Source organism: Apteryx rowi, unplaced genomic scaffold (assembly GCF_003343035.1).
Source record: "Apteryx rowi isolate R43461 unplaced genomic scaffold, aptRow1 scaffold_60, whole genome shotgun sequence".
Classification (NCBI taxonomy): Eukaryota; Metazoa; Chordata; class Aves; order Apterygiformes; family Apterygidae; genus Apteryx; species Apteryx rowi.
In genome coordinates this window covers 687,013-700,945 of record NW_020450872.1, presented here as the reverse complement: position 1 = coordinate 700,945, position 13,933 = coordinate 687,013, and the positions used below count along the sequence as shown (strand labels likewise).

Below are 13,933 nucleotides of genomic sequence, written 5' to 3'. Positions count from 1 at the left end.
CACTACAATACCAAGAGAATGGTAAAGCTGAAGGTTAGCTAGACCTTACTGCAAGATGAAAAACAGTTATTCCTGTATGTAGCACTTCCCTTTATCTATTGTAATTCTCATCAGGATTTTTTCATTGTTTTTTCTCCAAGAAACTCTTTATTAGACATGGAGTTTGAGTCATTTCTACTATTTAAGCATAGTTTTGGTTTTTGTGTTTTTAAGAAGAAAACCTCGTAACAGTCAATGCAAAAAAACTTTTAAAACTGATATATCTTCAAACAGTGAAGTTGCTCTGAAGTAGTAAAAATGGAGCCAAGGCTTGACGTGGTGCTGTTTCTGAACTAATACAGATGTTCTGAAATGCAAGAACTTTGTCCAGGAGCATATGCCTAGATTCAGGTAGCCGTATTTTAATAGTGTTCTAGCAACTGCTGGCTTACCATTTTTATCAAAGTGCCTTTGAGGCACTTTGCTTCTTTCCCTTTTTCTTGAAATATGATTACATTACTGATTTTGTGCACTCTATTGCTTTATGCGCTTTTAGCACAACCAAACCCTTTTTGGAAGATTTCTCACAAATTATCAACTTCTAGTTGCCGAGTTGTCTGCAGGATGGTACGCATATGGTAATCCATAATTGCCTACATCTTGTTCAGAGAATCACAGAAACATTGGTTGAAAGGGAAATCTGGAGTTCAACCTCCTGCTCAAAGCAGAACTGTCACCCACACCAGGTCAGGTCAGCCATGGCTTTGTCTAACCAGGTTTTGAAAATCTCAAAGGATGGAGACCCTCTCTAGGTAGCCTGTTCCTCTGCTACACTACCCGCCTAATAAAAAAAATTTTCCTAATACCCAAGCTGAATTTCTCAAGCCACAACTTCCAGCTGTTGCCTTTGTTTTATCATCTGCCACGAAGGAGAAAAGTTTACCTCCATCATCTTTGTAACTCCCTTTCAAGTAGTTGTTCACGCATCCTCTTTGGCAGATCTAACAGCCCCCAGCTCCCTCAAACTCTCCTCATTGTTCATGTTCCCTAGGCCCCTGACCACCTCTCCAGTTCCTCCACACTGCAGGGCCCAAAAGTGGACACAGTATTACAGGTGTGGCCTCACCAGCTCTGAACAGAGAAGGATGATAACCACCCTTGATCTGCCAGCCACGCTTTTCCTAATGTAGCCCAGTATGCAGGTTGCCTTATTTGCAATGAGAGCGTATTGGCTTGTATTCTGCTCAGTGTGCAACTCCATCTCAGCAGGGCTGCTGCTCAGCCAGTCAGTTCCCGGTCTGTACTGGTGCACAGGATTATTCTGGCACAGGTGAGGAACTTTGCCGTTCTCTTTAAACTATGCTAAGTCTCTGTTGGCATGAGCCTCGAGTTTCTCAGGCTCCCTTGGAACTGAAGTTCTACTGTTTGAAAACGTCAAACGTCCCACCTCAATTTGGTATCACCTACAAATTTGCCAAGGATGCGTTCCATCTCATCATCCAAGTTGCTGACGAAGATACTGATCAGTATTGGCCTCAGTATCAACCCCTGGCTGATTCCACTTGTTACTGGTCATGAGCTAGTGATTATGCCCTTTGAGCCTGGAGGACCACTCAGTTTTCAGCCTATCCAACAGGCTGTTTGTCCAGCCTATACTTTCTCAGCTTCCAAATGAGAATGCTGTGGGAGACAGTAGGTCATCATAAGCCTTTCTAAAGGTGTATTACATCCTCTGCTCTCCCTACACCCATCTAGCCAGTCATTTCTGGATATAAGGCAACCAGGGTGGTTAAATAGGATTTGTACGTGGTAAATCCATACTGAGGGTTTCCGATTACCCTTTTCTCCTTCATATGTTTGGAAATGGATTCATCGGTTTTCCTATCTTCACTGATGCTGTACAGCAGGTTGATGTCTGTTAGCCTTTATGAGCCACAAGTCAGAATCTGTACATGGCAAAACCTTGTAATGCTCTCTTGTTCAGCATTTAAGCCATGAAAGGTACTTTAGTTTCAAGTACAAGATTACTTCCTCTTTCATTCTTTTCTATACACATGTACTTTGATTATGTACGCTCCACATTGCTGCACCCTCGTCATGTTTGTAGCATAGCACATTTGCTTAGAAATGTGCCTGACTTTCAGAATAATAGTCATACTGTTTTAGAAATTGATGGGGCTATGTTTTCCTTTTCGTTCTGTTTCGGTATTTTCAGCTTATTTTGATGATGACCATTTCTCCATCTGTCCATAGTGAAATTAAAAACTGTCAGTCTAAAGAACCATATCAGACAGTCGTCACTTCTCTAACAGGAAAAGTTTTCAATGCAAATTTATGCTTCAGACTCAACAAACAAAGCATGACAAAACTGAACCCTGTTCATTTCTTTTATTGTAACACTGCACAATTTAGGGCAGACAGTCACCAAGGTTTCTGACTAATTCAAATCACTTTTGTGCCTTGGTACCAATAGCCTTAAGTGCAAAGGTAATGTGGGGCGGTGAGGGAGTGGTTGGTATTTTTTCACTTTGTTAGTGGGAAAGATTTCCAGATTACCTGAAAGCTACCTCTTTCTGCGCCTGGCCAGTCCTAATCTCCTTGCCAGCCTGTTTTGTGTACCACTACTAAGCACATACTGTGTATGTGGGTGTTTTAGCTCTTAAAAGGGCTGGGCAATTTTCTATAGCATCATAGCGAATGGTCACTTTGAGGGAAAAAAAAGGGGGGGGCAGCGTATTTATCGTTGAGGATACAGGAGCCAAAGTGAAAAGCAGATTGTTTTTTTACAACCTTTCCGACTGCAGCGTGCAGCTATCTCTGGACAGGTACCTGCTGCCTCTTAGCCTGTGGCCACAGGGTGGCTTTTTCTGCATTCCAGCCCGCTCCCCATTCCATGGTAAACACATAGGGAAACCCAGATGTCACTCCCCAGAGGACGTGGGAGCTACAATGCCAGGCCTTGGCTGGCATCTGCAGCTGAGGCTCCTGGGCCTGGTGGACTCCTTCCTTCAGGGTGGATGCCTAGAGCTGGATGCTCAGCAGCCCCAGGCCAGGGCTGTGCACCCTCACGGCTTGACCAGCACTGTCCCAAAGATCCAGAGCAACTCAGCCTAGTGTGCAGGCACATGCCAACCGCACTGAAAGGCAACTGGCATGGCCCTCAGGGACACCATCTTACATTTTTTTAGCTCATAGCTGGGTCAGTGGTATGAAAGGACCCTATAAGTGGGCCAGAACATACTTCACCTCATTTCTGACGTATCCATGTCACAATGGCAAGAAAAGCTATGGTCTCATTGTAGCCCCCAGATGGCCAGTCCCTGTCAAATTTGAGGTAGAGCCCCCAGGAATCTGACTTCCTACAGCATGAGGCCGAGGGACTGAATGCCCCCATGCTGTGCTGGAAAGTGGCCTGCTGGCGTAGCTCTGGAAGATTGCGCCACAGTGAGCATGTCAAAATGGCACTGCTTCATTTACACCAGTAAGTAGAAATGTTCCTGGGACTGCTCTGAGTGCTGAGTCTTGCCTGGAATTCCCTGGCGAGAGGACTTGTTGATGCAGCCCAAATGTACACTGCTGAGACCTAAGTYAACCCTTTCCTATGTCACCTAAAGTATATGAAACACTTCTGTAACATAAATGAGGGAAGAACTCATTTGTTCACCTGAGCTCTCAGATTTCCTGCCGTGTGTTTCACGCAAACATAACGTAGCATAGTCTTCTACCTTTTTTCCTCCAGGTATGAGTTGTATGCAGAAACTAAGAAGAGCAAGTACCCAGTCATAAAAACAGCTGCAGGCATTCTCTTCCCTGGGGAAACCTTCCAAATGAAGTAACAGATCCAGAATAAAGTGACTTCCTTTCTCCTCCCCACCCTCACATGGCATAGTGTCTTCACAAAGAGCTGCTGTGAAATGACTCGTGTCTAGTTTCCTACTACAGACAGTACTATGTGCACTGCCTTCAGCTGCTTCAGTTCTGTCCTAAAGTTAAGTTTCCCAGTTTGATGTCAAAGTATCTGAYTGACCTAAGGAAAAGCATTTCTGGAAATTGCCCCTCACTACCTCTGCCTATGGGCCATAAAACACCACTGCTGTTTCAAAATTCGGGGGAATGTGAAGGCTTCTCTCTGGCCTCTTGCCACCAGTTTGCCCAGCGTGACCCCAGAGGTGCCTTTTTAACTTTTGCTCCATTTGCCCTGCTATAACGTCAGGATAATACACAACAGGATTATTACAGGGCTTTGCAAAAATACATATTCACAGGCACTGTCACCTGCAGCTTTTCCCTGCAACAGCGCTGCGGTAGGTACCCAATTTAAGACTTCAGAGCAACCACAAACGAGAACAAGCCATCCCTCCTGCCCTGAAACCTTGTCGAAGAGCCCCTCTGCGGCGCGCTTCCCGGGACAGAGGGTCACCTGGGCATTACAGCGAGGGGCCCGAAGCTGTGCAGGTGTCTTCCTGCTGTGCGCCCGCGAGGGCGGCGGGGCCCGGGGGGCAGCGGGGCCCGCCCCGCCCCGCCCCGCCCCGCCCAGGAAGCGCCCTTTGCCCGCGGAGCAGGAAGCTGCCGCCGATGCCGCGCAGCGGGGCGGGCCGGGGCGGGGCGGGGCAGGCGCCGGGCGGGAGCGGGCGCCCTGCAGGTAGGCGCGGCGCGGCGCGGCGCGGCGCGGCGGGGACGGGACGGGACGGGACGGGACGGGACTCCCGCAGGCTGTCGGCCGGGCGGAGGGCGGCGGCGAGGGCCGAGCCGGGGGCTGCGCCGGCGGCTGCGCCGGCTCTCGGGGGTGGCCAGCTCGCGGCGGAGCTTTTGTCTGTCGGCACCGCGAAGGGAGGACCCACCCGGAGAAGAAATATAAAGGCAGCTCGGAGACGGGGAGGGCTAACTTTCACCTTCACAGATCAGACTGCCCTTTAGTTCCCATCCGCGTCTGCTTGCATCCCTTCCCCGTAGCGCCCTTCTTCCCCGTTTATCCCTTTTCACCTACCACCTGCCAAAAGCACAGCTTTCCCCAGTGTCCGGTCAGTGCCTTTAATCTCTGCTGCAGGCAGGCAGCTTTGCGCCCCTGACCCCGCTCGCAGCAGCTCCGCGGCGGCTGCTCCTCCTGCGCAGCTGCACCCTCCCCTCCCCGCTCCCAGCGCTTCTGGCTGCGCCGGCTCTTGCGCGGGGGCTGCTCGCCCCTCGGTGAGGGCAGCAGCAGCGGGGCAACGAGGTGCGGCGTGCACATTGCAACCTCACGGAGCTCGGGGGGGCTTCCCTCAGTAGGCAGGGAGCAGAAATGGGGGTGTTGATGTGTATCTGCCCACCCTTTAATAAAGGAGTCACTGCATTATAGTTCATGAACAGATCTGATGGTACAGAGAGGTGGGCTGCCATCACACCCAAGACAAGTCTAATACTGCTGGGAATGTCTGTCCAGCTGCATAATTAACTTTATTTTCTGTGGTAAAATTGTATTAAGTTTTTGCTCTTACTATAAGCATTATCTATCCCAGGGAATAGTTTGGGACGAAGCTTTGAACATCTGTGGCCTTCTTTTGAATCACAGGTTTGTGCTGTAGTGCCCAGGGTGACGATGCAGAGAGTGCTTTGCCACTCACTGCCCTTCAGGAGCAGATTGGAGGATCCCGAGGAGCATGAAAATCTGAAAATATGGAGCTCTACACTAGACTAATTTGCATAACCTCTGCACCTTGGTACAAGAGGAATACAGAACTGAGTGGTCCGAAGAGAAAATAAGTAGTTGTTTGTAAACAGCCAAGGTAAAGAAAATAAACTGTAGGACCCAGCTACAAAATATGTATATGCTATCACAATACTAAAATCAAGGCCCCAGGAATAGTATGGTGTGTTTGCAAAGCACCTGCTGGAGGTCCAAATTAGATGCCCTTCATACCTTGCTTTAATAAAGCTGTGGATGTTGCATATAGTATCCTGCTCACCCACACACACTCGCACACATTCTCCCTCTCTCCTTGGTTTCTGCATTCAAGAAGAACCCAATACACTCAAGGATGTGCTTCTACTGGTAACAGACATAATCCCTACAGGAACATCCCCTCTATTGATGAGGTTTGTTCTCTCTTTTTCTCAGTGACATTACTGTGATCATGGGGAGGAAACTCTTTCCTTAATCCAGACTAGACTGTTAGTAATACAAATGCTGCCTGCTTTATGCTGGGCTGCCATAGCATATCTGCCATAGCAGCAGTGTGTCAGTGGTAAACAAACCAGAAATTTTTGCAGGCTGAGGAAGAAACTCTTCCTTCTACTGTGTCTGCTTGCTTAGATGTTTGCCCTGGTGGTTGTTACTGGACATTTAGTTAGATGCCAATATCGGGTAGTACCGCTTCTGAATACAAGCACATGTTGAGGGATTTGTTTCTCCTAAGTTCCTGTTTGCTGACAGCTTTCACAGAGAAACCCTGCTGCTGGTGGTTAGCTGCCTCGGTGAAGGGTCCATGTGTGCACAGGGTTCTGATTCTTCCTGCTTTAAAGCAGAGGTGGGCCATGCTGGTACCTAATGCAGCATGGAAATAGCTTGGCTGGCTTGTACTATTGAACTGTTGAGCGGATACCAGTAGCAAAATATCTCAGTAGTGGCAAAATCCTTAGAGCTGTAGGGCTGCAGAAAGCAATCTCCCTTTGCATATCAGTCTGGAACAGCCTGAAATGATGCATCTGCAGGGGTGGTGCACTTCAGCATTCAAAAATATTTAGAGTAGGCACTCAGGTCATAAATTTTTAAGACTTCTTGCTTTTCCAATATTTTTTTTCTTCACGGTTCTGTAGTTCAAGTTTCCAGCCTCCCTCATTCTCTCTCTCCACCAACACCTTTGCCACCTAGGATTAAAGACTCCAAGACTGGTGGCTTTTTAACCACTAGCATCTGAGGTGCAAAACTGTTCTGTTCATCTGAGTGCCTCCTTGATTCTGGCACTGTTAGGTAATGCCTTATTACCCACTGCCTCTTGTTAAATAGCCGTTGATGATGGATGAAGTGGTCCAGGACCAGGTACCCATCAGTTTACAGTGTTCGTGTTCATCAGGGCCCATCTGTCCAGTTACTTGATTGCAACTGGAGCTGAAGTAGCTGTCCAAAGTATAATTTTCCCTTGGCTCAGCCATAAATAAACAAATATTGGTAGCTTGAAGCAGAGGTCACAGAGTATGTTTTTGAAGTGATGCTAACTGGCATTTAGGTAACTAAAGATAAAAGCAAAAAAAAAAAATCCACAGTGCAATTTTTTTAAGCAATATGCTTTAAAAATACTCCCCTATGTGGTCTCAGCTGTAGCTGTGATTCACTTCAGACTCCAGCCCTAGATTCATCCACTTGGTTTCCTTTCCCTGCCCTCTTTAATTCTTCCTTTAAAAAAGTGTGATTTTTTTTTCTTATCATATTTTCTCTGTTCTGCATTTTCTCTGCAGCAACTGCCATTGCTTACCTTCCTCATGCTACCTACTAGTGCTTGCTGTTTGGCTGTTTTGGGTCTTAAAATAAGAAATACTGAAGGGAAAAATCCTCGTCTTTGGTGCTGATAGAATTGTTAAGATCCCTCTGCCCAACAATTGCATTTGTGGTAGTTGTTGGAACTCAGCAGGGATGCCAAGCAGAGACTTGGTATAGTTCTATCTGAGTAGACAATACTTCATATTGCCTATTTTATAGGCTTTTGCTGGTATTTGCCTCAGCCTGAGAGGGAAAGAGGAAAGAAGAGATGAGGTAGTAACAAAGAAAATCAGGTTCTGGAGATTAAAGAGTCATTTTCCAATTAAAATAATTTTAGGAGACTAATTAGCCTTGTGGCTGCCATATTACAGAAGTGTCTCCAGTTCACCTGTACACGCAGATATCGTTGATTTTTGATGTTTGCATAACGGTATATCTATGATTCCTGTCAACCAGTGCTGAGTCCCACACATCTGGTATATGTCCTAATATATATCATTTATCTGAAGAGAGGCARCCTAGACTTCTCCTTTAAGAAAACAAAAAAATATCTGATGTCAGATACCTCGTTAGTCCATGGGATGTCCATGAATGTTTTGTCACTAGTTAATTCTGCTCTTTTATGCAACTACTCTGCTTGTTCCCCATATTCAGCAGGGGCAGTAGATTTTAAGACATTCTATATGACAAGCTCTTGCTGAATGTTTTTGTTTGGTTTTGTGAGAAGGGTTCCTGATTGCTTAACCTGGCATAACTGTCCAGATGGACCAAGGAGAAGAACAAGATCAAGAGGCCTTGGAGGAGATGCACACAGGTGAGGAGTAAGTTAGATAAGTTTATAAACATGAAGCAAGCAAAATGCTATTTGAGCTGTCCCAGTGTTATTTTTTCCATCAGCCTTATGTTGTGACCTGCTCTTTGCTCTTCAGGGCAAGCAGGCAGCCTGTCTTTGTCAGTCCACTGTTAATATTCTGTCTTCTCACATATACTGTGAAGAAGACAAAATGCAAAGATTTCCTGGGGGCAAGGAAATGCCTGTAGCCTTGTCCTCAGCACTGCTAATTGTGGCACATCTGCTCATGTTTGCATGGTTAGGCTGCGCTCTCATAGCCATACAGCCTCTCCTGCAGCTGAATTTCTGTCTGCCACCAGCCTTCACTTTACTTTTTCTCATACACAGTGTAGACCAGGCTTCCTGAGAGAGCAGCTTGCCCGTTCTCTGCCATGCCATTTCCCTGCAATAATCACAATTAGACTTCTACATTTTTTCCAGGTGGCGAGGCAGGTCCCCTTCCAGGAGATCATGCAAGTGCAGATCAGCAGGACTTGCTGGCAGTGGGGTCCGGAGGAGAAGAGGGCTCAGGGAATAGCCATGAAAGTCAGCACAGTTCCTCAGAGGCACAGATTGGTGGCTGTGAGAAGGAGGAAGAGGTGGCTAAGCCACCTTGCTCTAATGGCAGCCTGGTGAAAAGACAGGAGAAAGGGCAAGCAGCAGCCACACGGCGAGCCCCTCGCACAGAGCAGCCCACCATCTGCTCCGAGTGTGGCAAGGGCTTCAGTCGGAGCATCCACCTCATCCAGCACCAGCGCATGCACACTGGGGAGCGCCCATTCCTGTGCGGGGAGTGTGGCAAGGGCTTCAGCCAGAGCTCCCACCTCATCCAGCACCGGCGGGTCCACACGGGCCAAAAACCCTACACCTGTGCCGAGTGTGGAAAGAGCTTCAGCCAGAGCTCCAACCTCCTCAAGCACCAGCGCATCCACACCGGGCTCAAACCTTATGTGTGCAGCGAGTGTGGGAAAATCTTCAGTGACAGTTCCACCTGCATCAAACACCAACGCATGCACACAGGTGAGCGGCCCTACAAGTGTCCAGCCTGTGGGAAAAGCTTCAGCCAACGCTCCCACCTCCTCCAGCACCAGCGAGCACACGAGGGGGTTCGGCCCTATGCTTGTGGGCAGTGTGGCAAGCGTTTTGGGCAGAGCTCTGACCTCATCAACCATGCTCGCACCCACACTGGTGAGAAGCCTTACAAATGCAGTCAGTGCGGCCGGGGCTTCAGCGGCAACTCCAACCTCATCAAGCACACTCGCATCCACACAGGTGAGCAGCCGTACCGCTGCAGCCAGTGTGGGGAAAGCTTTCGTTTCCAGCCCCAGCTGGTGCGCCACCAGAAGCACCATACAGAGTAGTTGGGGGAGAGGATAAAGGCTGTGTGGACCCTAGGCAGATACCTGGTGCTGGGAAGGCACACAGGTGCTCCCTGGGGCATGAACACCATATGGGGCATGAACGTTGAGGGTGGAGTCCTCAGAGCCTTTCCCTCCAGTTAAATCTGCTTGTGAGCAGTGCCCAGACACTCAAGCAGGGAGGGAGGCTGCTGCAGAAGGAACTAGTGCATGTTCACTGCTGTGTGGTGGTAGTTCTGAGCTTCTCTTTTGGGGATGGAGACAAGAAAGGTGCTTATGGTATGTTCAAGTCCAGAAGGGAGAACAMAGAAATGTTCCAAGGATCAGTGCCTTTTTCTGTTATTTTTATTGGGGAGTGATTTTTATCCCTGTAAAAAAACAGCTAAAATCTATAACTGTGTCCTGTACAAGCTGCCTTGGTTTTGCCATTGTGATAAGGCCACAGCTTGGGATGATGGCTCCCACTTAGAATCTACATCTCCCACTTGCCGGTATTGGTTTTAGGTGGTGTTAGCATCTATTTATTTTAAAACCCTACAACAATATGTTGGTGTCTCTACATACCTATTGTAGACCTACCTGACTCTCTGTTGAGGCCATGTCTATGGAACTGTATTTTGCTGGGTTATGTGTTAGTTAAATTAACAGTTCCACAAATCCTGCTGCTGTTTGACRACTTAGTCCTCAGCAGCAATTATGACGATTAACATCCTAATAGATATTTCTCTCAAATTCTTGTTAAGGTGCTTTTGTGCGTGGCACTTTATGAATGTTTTTATAAGGCTTTTAAAAGTATTTAGGAGGACTTTAACTGTGATCTTCTAATTGTCAGTTGATGAACAGAAAGAGGATGTTTGAAAAATAAGCTATGTCAAACTTTGATTTTATATTAAATGTTAAACATTTTTTTCTTGCATAAAACTTTTTAACTCAGACATTATGATTTTGAGTTGTTAATGATTACAGAGAGGTGATTATGACATTGATTTCTGGATTTTCTGTGACTTTTTGTGAGTGGTTTTGAAGTCTTGTTTAATAATGACTTTCTAAGAAATATGGGGGAGGCAGAATTATGAGAAAATAGAAGGAACTGACCTCTGAAGAGATCTTCCTTTCTTTGAAGAGGAGAATACTACTACTACAGGGAGTCTGTCCTTAAAAGGAATTCTAGCTCAGACAATCACTTGGTACGGGGGAGGAAAGAATTGGCAGTAATAATGAAAATTTTAATATCTCTAGTGCAGAAGAACTCCCTGTAATAAATGCAGTAGTGTATGCTGAAATGCCTGTTCCACCCACAAAGCCAAACAGGGGAAGTAATCACACTGTGCTTTAGGCAAGAAAATGAAGTGATCAAATCTATTGTGCTGTAGAATTTTTATTTTCATAATCACATACAGGCCTAATGCTAACAATGAGCTTTCACACAGAGATGAGCTCCCCAGTGGGGGATATGACTAGGGGGAAAGAGAAGGCCCAGCTTGAAGGGCACAGGGTCCTGAGGGAACAAACAAGCTGTGAACAGAAGCAATGTGAATGAAAGTGTTGGCTGAGTAATCCAGATATATCTATGCCTCCTTTAACCACCCACTGCTAACACGGAGGGCACGGCTTCATACTCTGCTGGCAGTAGATCCAGTTTAAGTCATTTGGTTTCACTCTACTCGCATCTTCTCCCCCAGAGCCTGAATCAATATAACTGTGCTGATTAATTGTTCACATGGTTGTGCCCTAAATCAGATCCATAAAATGATCTGCATTTTTTAAATGACAGATTTTGGAGGGTTCAGCTTAAACAGCATTAATCCAGTCTAGACCACAGCCTCACAAGCAGTAGCATACATATGGCTGAGAGGCTTGGTAAACTTTTAACAGGGAAGAATAAACAGTGAAGGATAGACAGGCTAACAAGGAAATAAATAATATGGCCAAGTATTGCTGTTAGTTCCCCCAAAAGATGTTGTTTAAAATGTTTGTTACCATTTTTTAAGGCATTCTTAATTATATCTGAGCAGAATGCTGGGTTTTACTCTTTTTACCGGTGAGCAAACATCCCCTTTTCCATGACAAAAGTTGTTCCTCTTTCTCTTTTGAAGAAGCTTGGTCTGCATGAGGTTCCTAAGGAGGACTAGATCTTGAAAAGCCTGACACATTGCCTTTATCATTTCTGCAACTCCCTCCTCACCTCCCACCCCCATCAGAAAGATACATACCCCCATTGCCACAGTACAGTGGAAAATATAGTGCATTTCTATAGTGCCCTCACCACAGAGTTACCAAAAATGTACTGATTCTGAAAGGTAGTCACCCTTCTCCTCTATCAGCTAACTGCCTGAAAATGTCTCCTGCCTCTCAGTTGAAGCATCAGCCTATCATACGTTCAAGGAAGGAGCAAAGCATTGCAATGGACAGCATGGTTACATGTATACAATAAATTGAAGGTACCAGTTGCTATCTCGTTGCAGAGAAGCCAAGTGGCAGCAGCCCAGGTGAACTCCCCAGCATTCTCTTGCTCCAGTCCTGTTTCTGTTTTTTTCTCACACCATGCACACAGACAGCCTATTGATTGGCATTACCTGAACCCAGTATATCTTCATAGAGATGCGCTGCTTGTAAGCAGCCCCCCMCACACACATACCCCTGTCTCAACACTCTGCTCACACAGCTCTTGCTGCATCATACCTGGACACTTCACACTCTCTGGTGGATATTTTTTGGCTCTGTGTGTCTGCACTGCACATGGGCAGCCTGCAACTGCTGAATCAGATCTTGCTAATCTAACCTTTTGTCCTCGCTTCTCAGGGCCCTCTGTGCTGTTTTTCTCTGGTGTTTATGCATGTGACACAAGCAACATTTGCAAAAAAAAAGTTTTTTTTTTTTTGTCATGCCACAGTTGCACAAGAACTTTGGACACCCTCCAAGACACCACCTTGACCTCTGGCTCATGTTGTTTCTTACCAAATTCCTCATAATTAGTGGGRATGAGTCCACTGGAAAGTAACATCACAAATTCTCTATTTCTAAGCCCACAGCATACAATTCACCTTAACATACAGTTCCTTTACCTTTGAAAGGGGGTGGGGAGGGTAAAGAGCAACAACTGAGGACATATTCTGTCCTACATCTTCCATACTCTCTCCTAATCATGCATAGAGGGACAGCAGGAAGGATGGGCAATGGGCCATTTTGGGACTAGCATTTTCTYCAGAAAGGCAACCAAGGATGCCAGGAGGACTTGCCTGTATCTCTGCTGCTTGATCTCTTGGAGATCTGGCTTTCATGTTCCAAAAATGCTAGACAGGCCATCTAGCTCAACTTGGCCCAGACCATGTGTTCTTTTGGTGGGCCCGTGCCCATGTCTCCTAGACAAGTAGCTCCTGCGGGACACCCGACACCCTAGTGGGCAGCATTGTTCAATTAGTGGTCCTCCCGGAGCAATTAGAGTTACTACATGTGGACTGTTGCAAACAGTTTTACTCCAGAATACAGCAGAGCAGATGATCAGGAACTGAGCACCCAGGTTCACTCTCTGGGGCTATTTTATACACAGGCATTTGCCTGTGTTGCCACTCAATGTGCTCAAACACACTAGGACACTTGCCTTCATTTTGCTCGTGTGGTTGAATTTTGTACTTACCCAAAAGCAGCTGTTTTCTTTTAATTCTCCTCCAGGCTCTCATTACCAGCTGCTTCACAAGCACCAAGTGTCCTCACTCGTTAGCTTAAACAGTTTGTCCAATATTTTGATCATGGTTTCTTTCTGTTTTTCCCATTAATTGGAACAAGGTTAATCATGAAATCAGTGTAACTGAGATGTTCAAACGGGTACTCAGTTAAGCTCAGCTGCAAGGGCTTAATTGGTTTGCCTGCAAGTAATGTTGAGCTTCTCACAGAAATGCATGGATATCAGGCCTCCCCAGCAATGCTTGGGGTGCTACCTGTGCTTTTCCTTTCACAGTACAAAACTGTGTTAAGGCTCTTCAAACATTTTTTGAAATGTGTTTTCTGCAGGCTTCACATGACAGAGTGTTGAAACTTTTAGACTTCCGGTTCAATTGAACTCCTTTAAAACTTTTTGTTGGGAGCTCAGTACAACTCCAGACTCCTTGATGTGATGAGGGAAGTAAGGACACTTAAAAATTGTTTCAGCTTTGAAAAGGCATCTTTGCTTAATTATGAAGTGTCTCTCATCAGGATGACAGGCTGTCCATGGAGACCTCTTGACTACAATGTTCTGCTGCAGTAACTTTTATTTTACAACTATTTATAAGACCTAGCCTAAGTTGCCTCTTACTGAAACTGAGGGTGGGG

At 46.2% G+C, this 13,933-nt stretch overlaps 1 protein-coding gene across 1 annotated transcript; it reads left to right on the top strand.

Moving 5' to 3' along the window:
• The first annotated feature begins 4,582 nt into the window (after positions 1-4,582).
• LOC112974462 (zinc finger protein 239-like) lies at positions 4,583-10,571 on the top strand. Its single transcript, XM_026083439.1, has 4 exons — positions 4,583-4,621; positions 5,528-5,741; positions 8,160-8,246; positions 8,706-10,571. The coding sequence occupies exons 3-4, from the start codon at positions 8,195-8,197 to the stop codon at positions 9,623-9,625; spliced, it is 972 nt and encodes a 323-aa protein (XP_025939224.1). The 5' UTR covers positions 4,583-4,621; positions 5,528-5,741; positions 8,160-8,194; the 3' UTR covers positions 9,626-10,571.
• Positions 10,572-13,933: the final 3,362 nt, after the last annotated feature.

Bases quoted from the DNA above. Each gene is read 5' to 3' on its own strand.
- LOC112974462 (XM_026083439.1), top strand. From the start codon at position 8,195: ATGGACCAAGGAGAAGAACAAGATCAAGAGGCCTTGGAGGAGATGCAC. The intron at 8,247-8,705 runs GTGAGGAGTAAG...CATTTTTTCCAG, and splicing joins CTTGGAGGAGATGCACACAG to GTGGCGAGGCAGGTCCCCTT.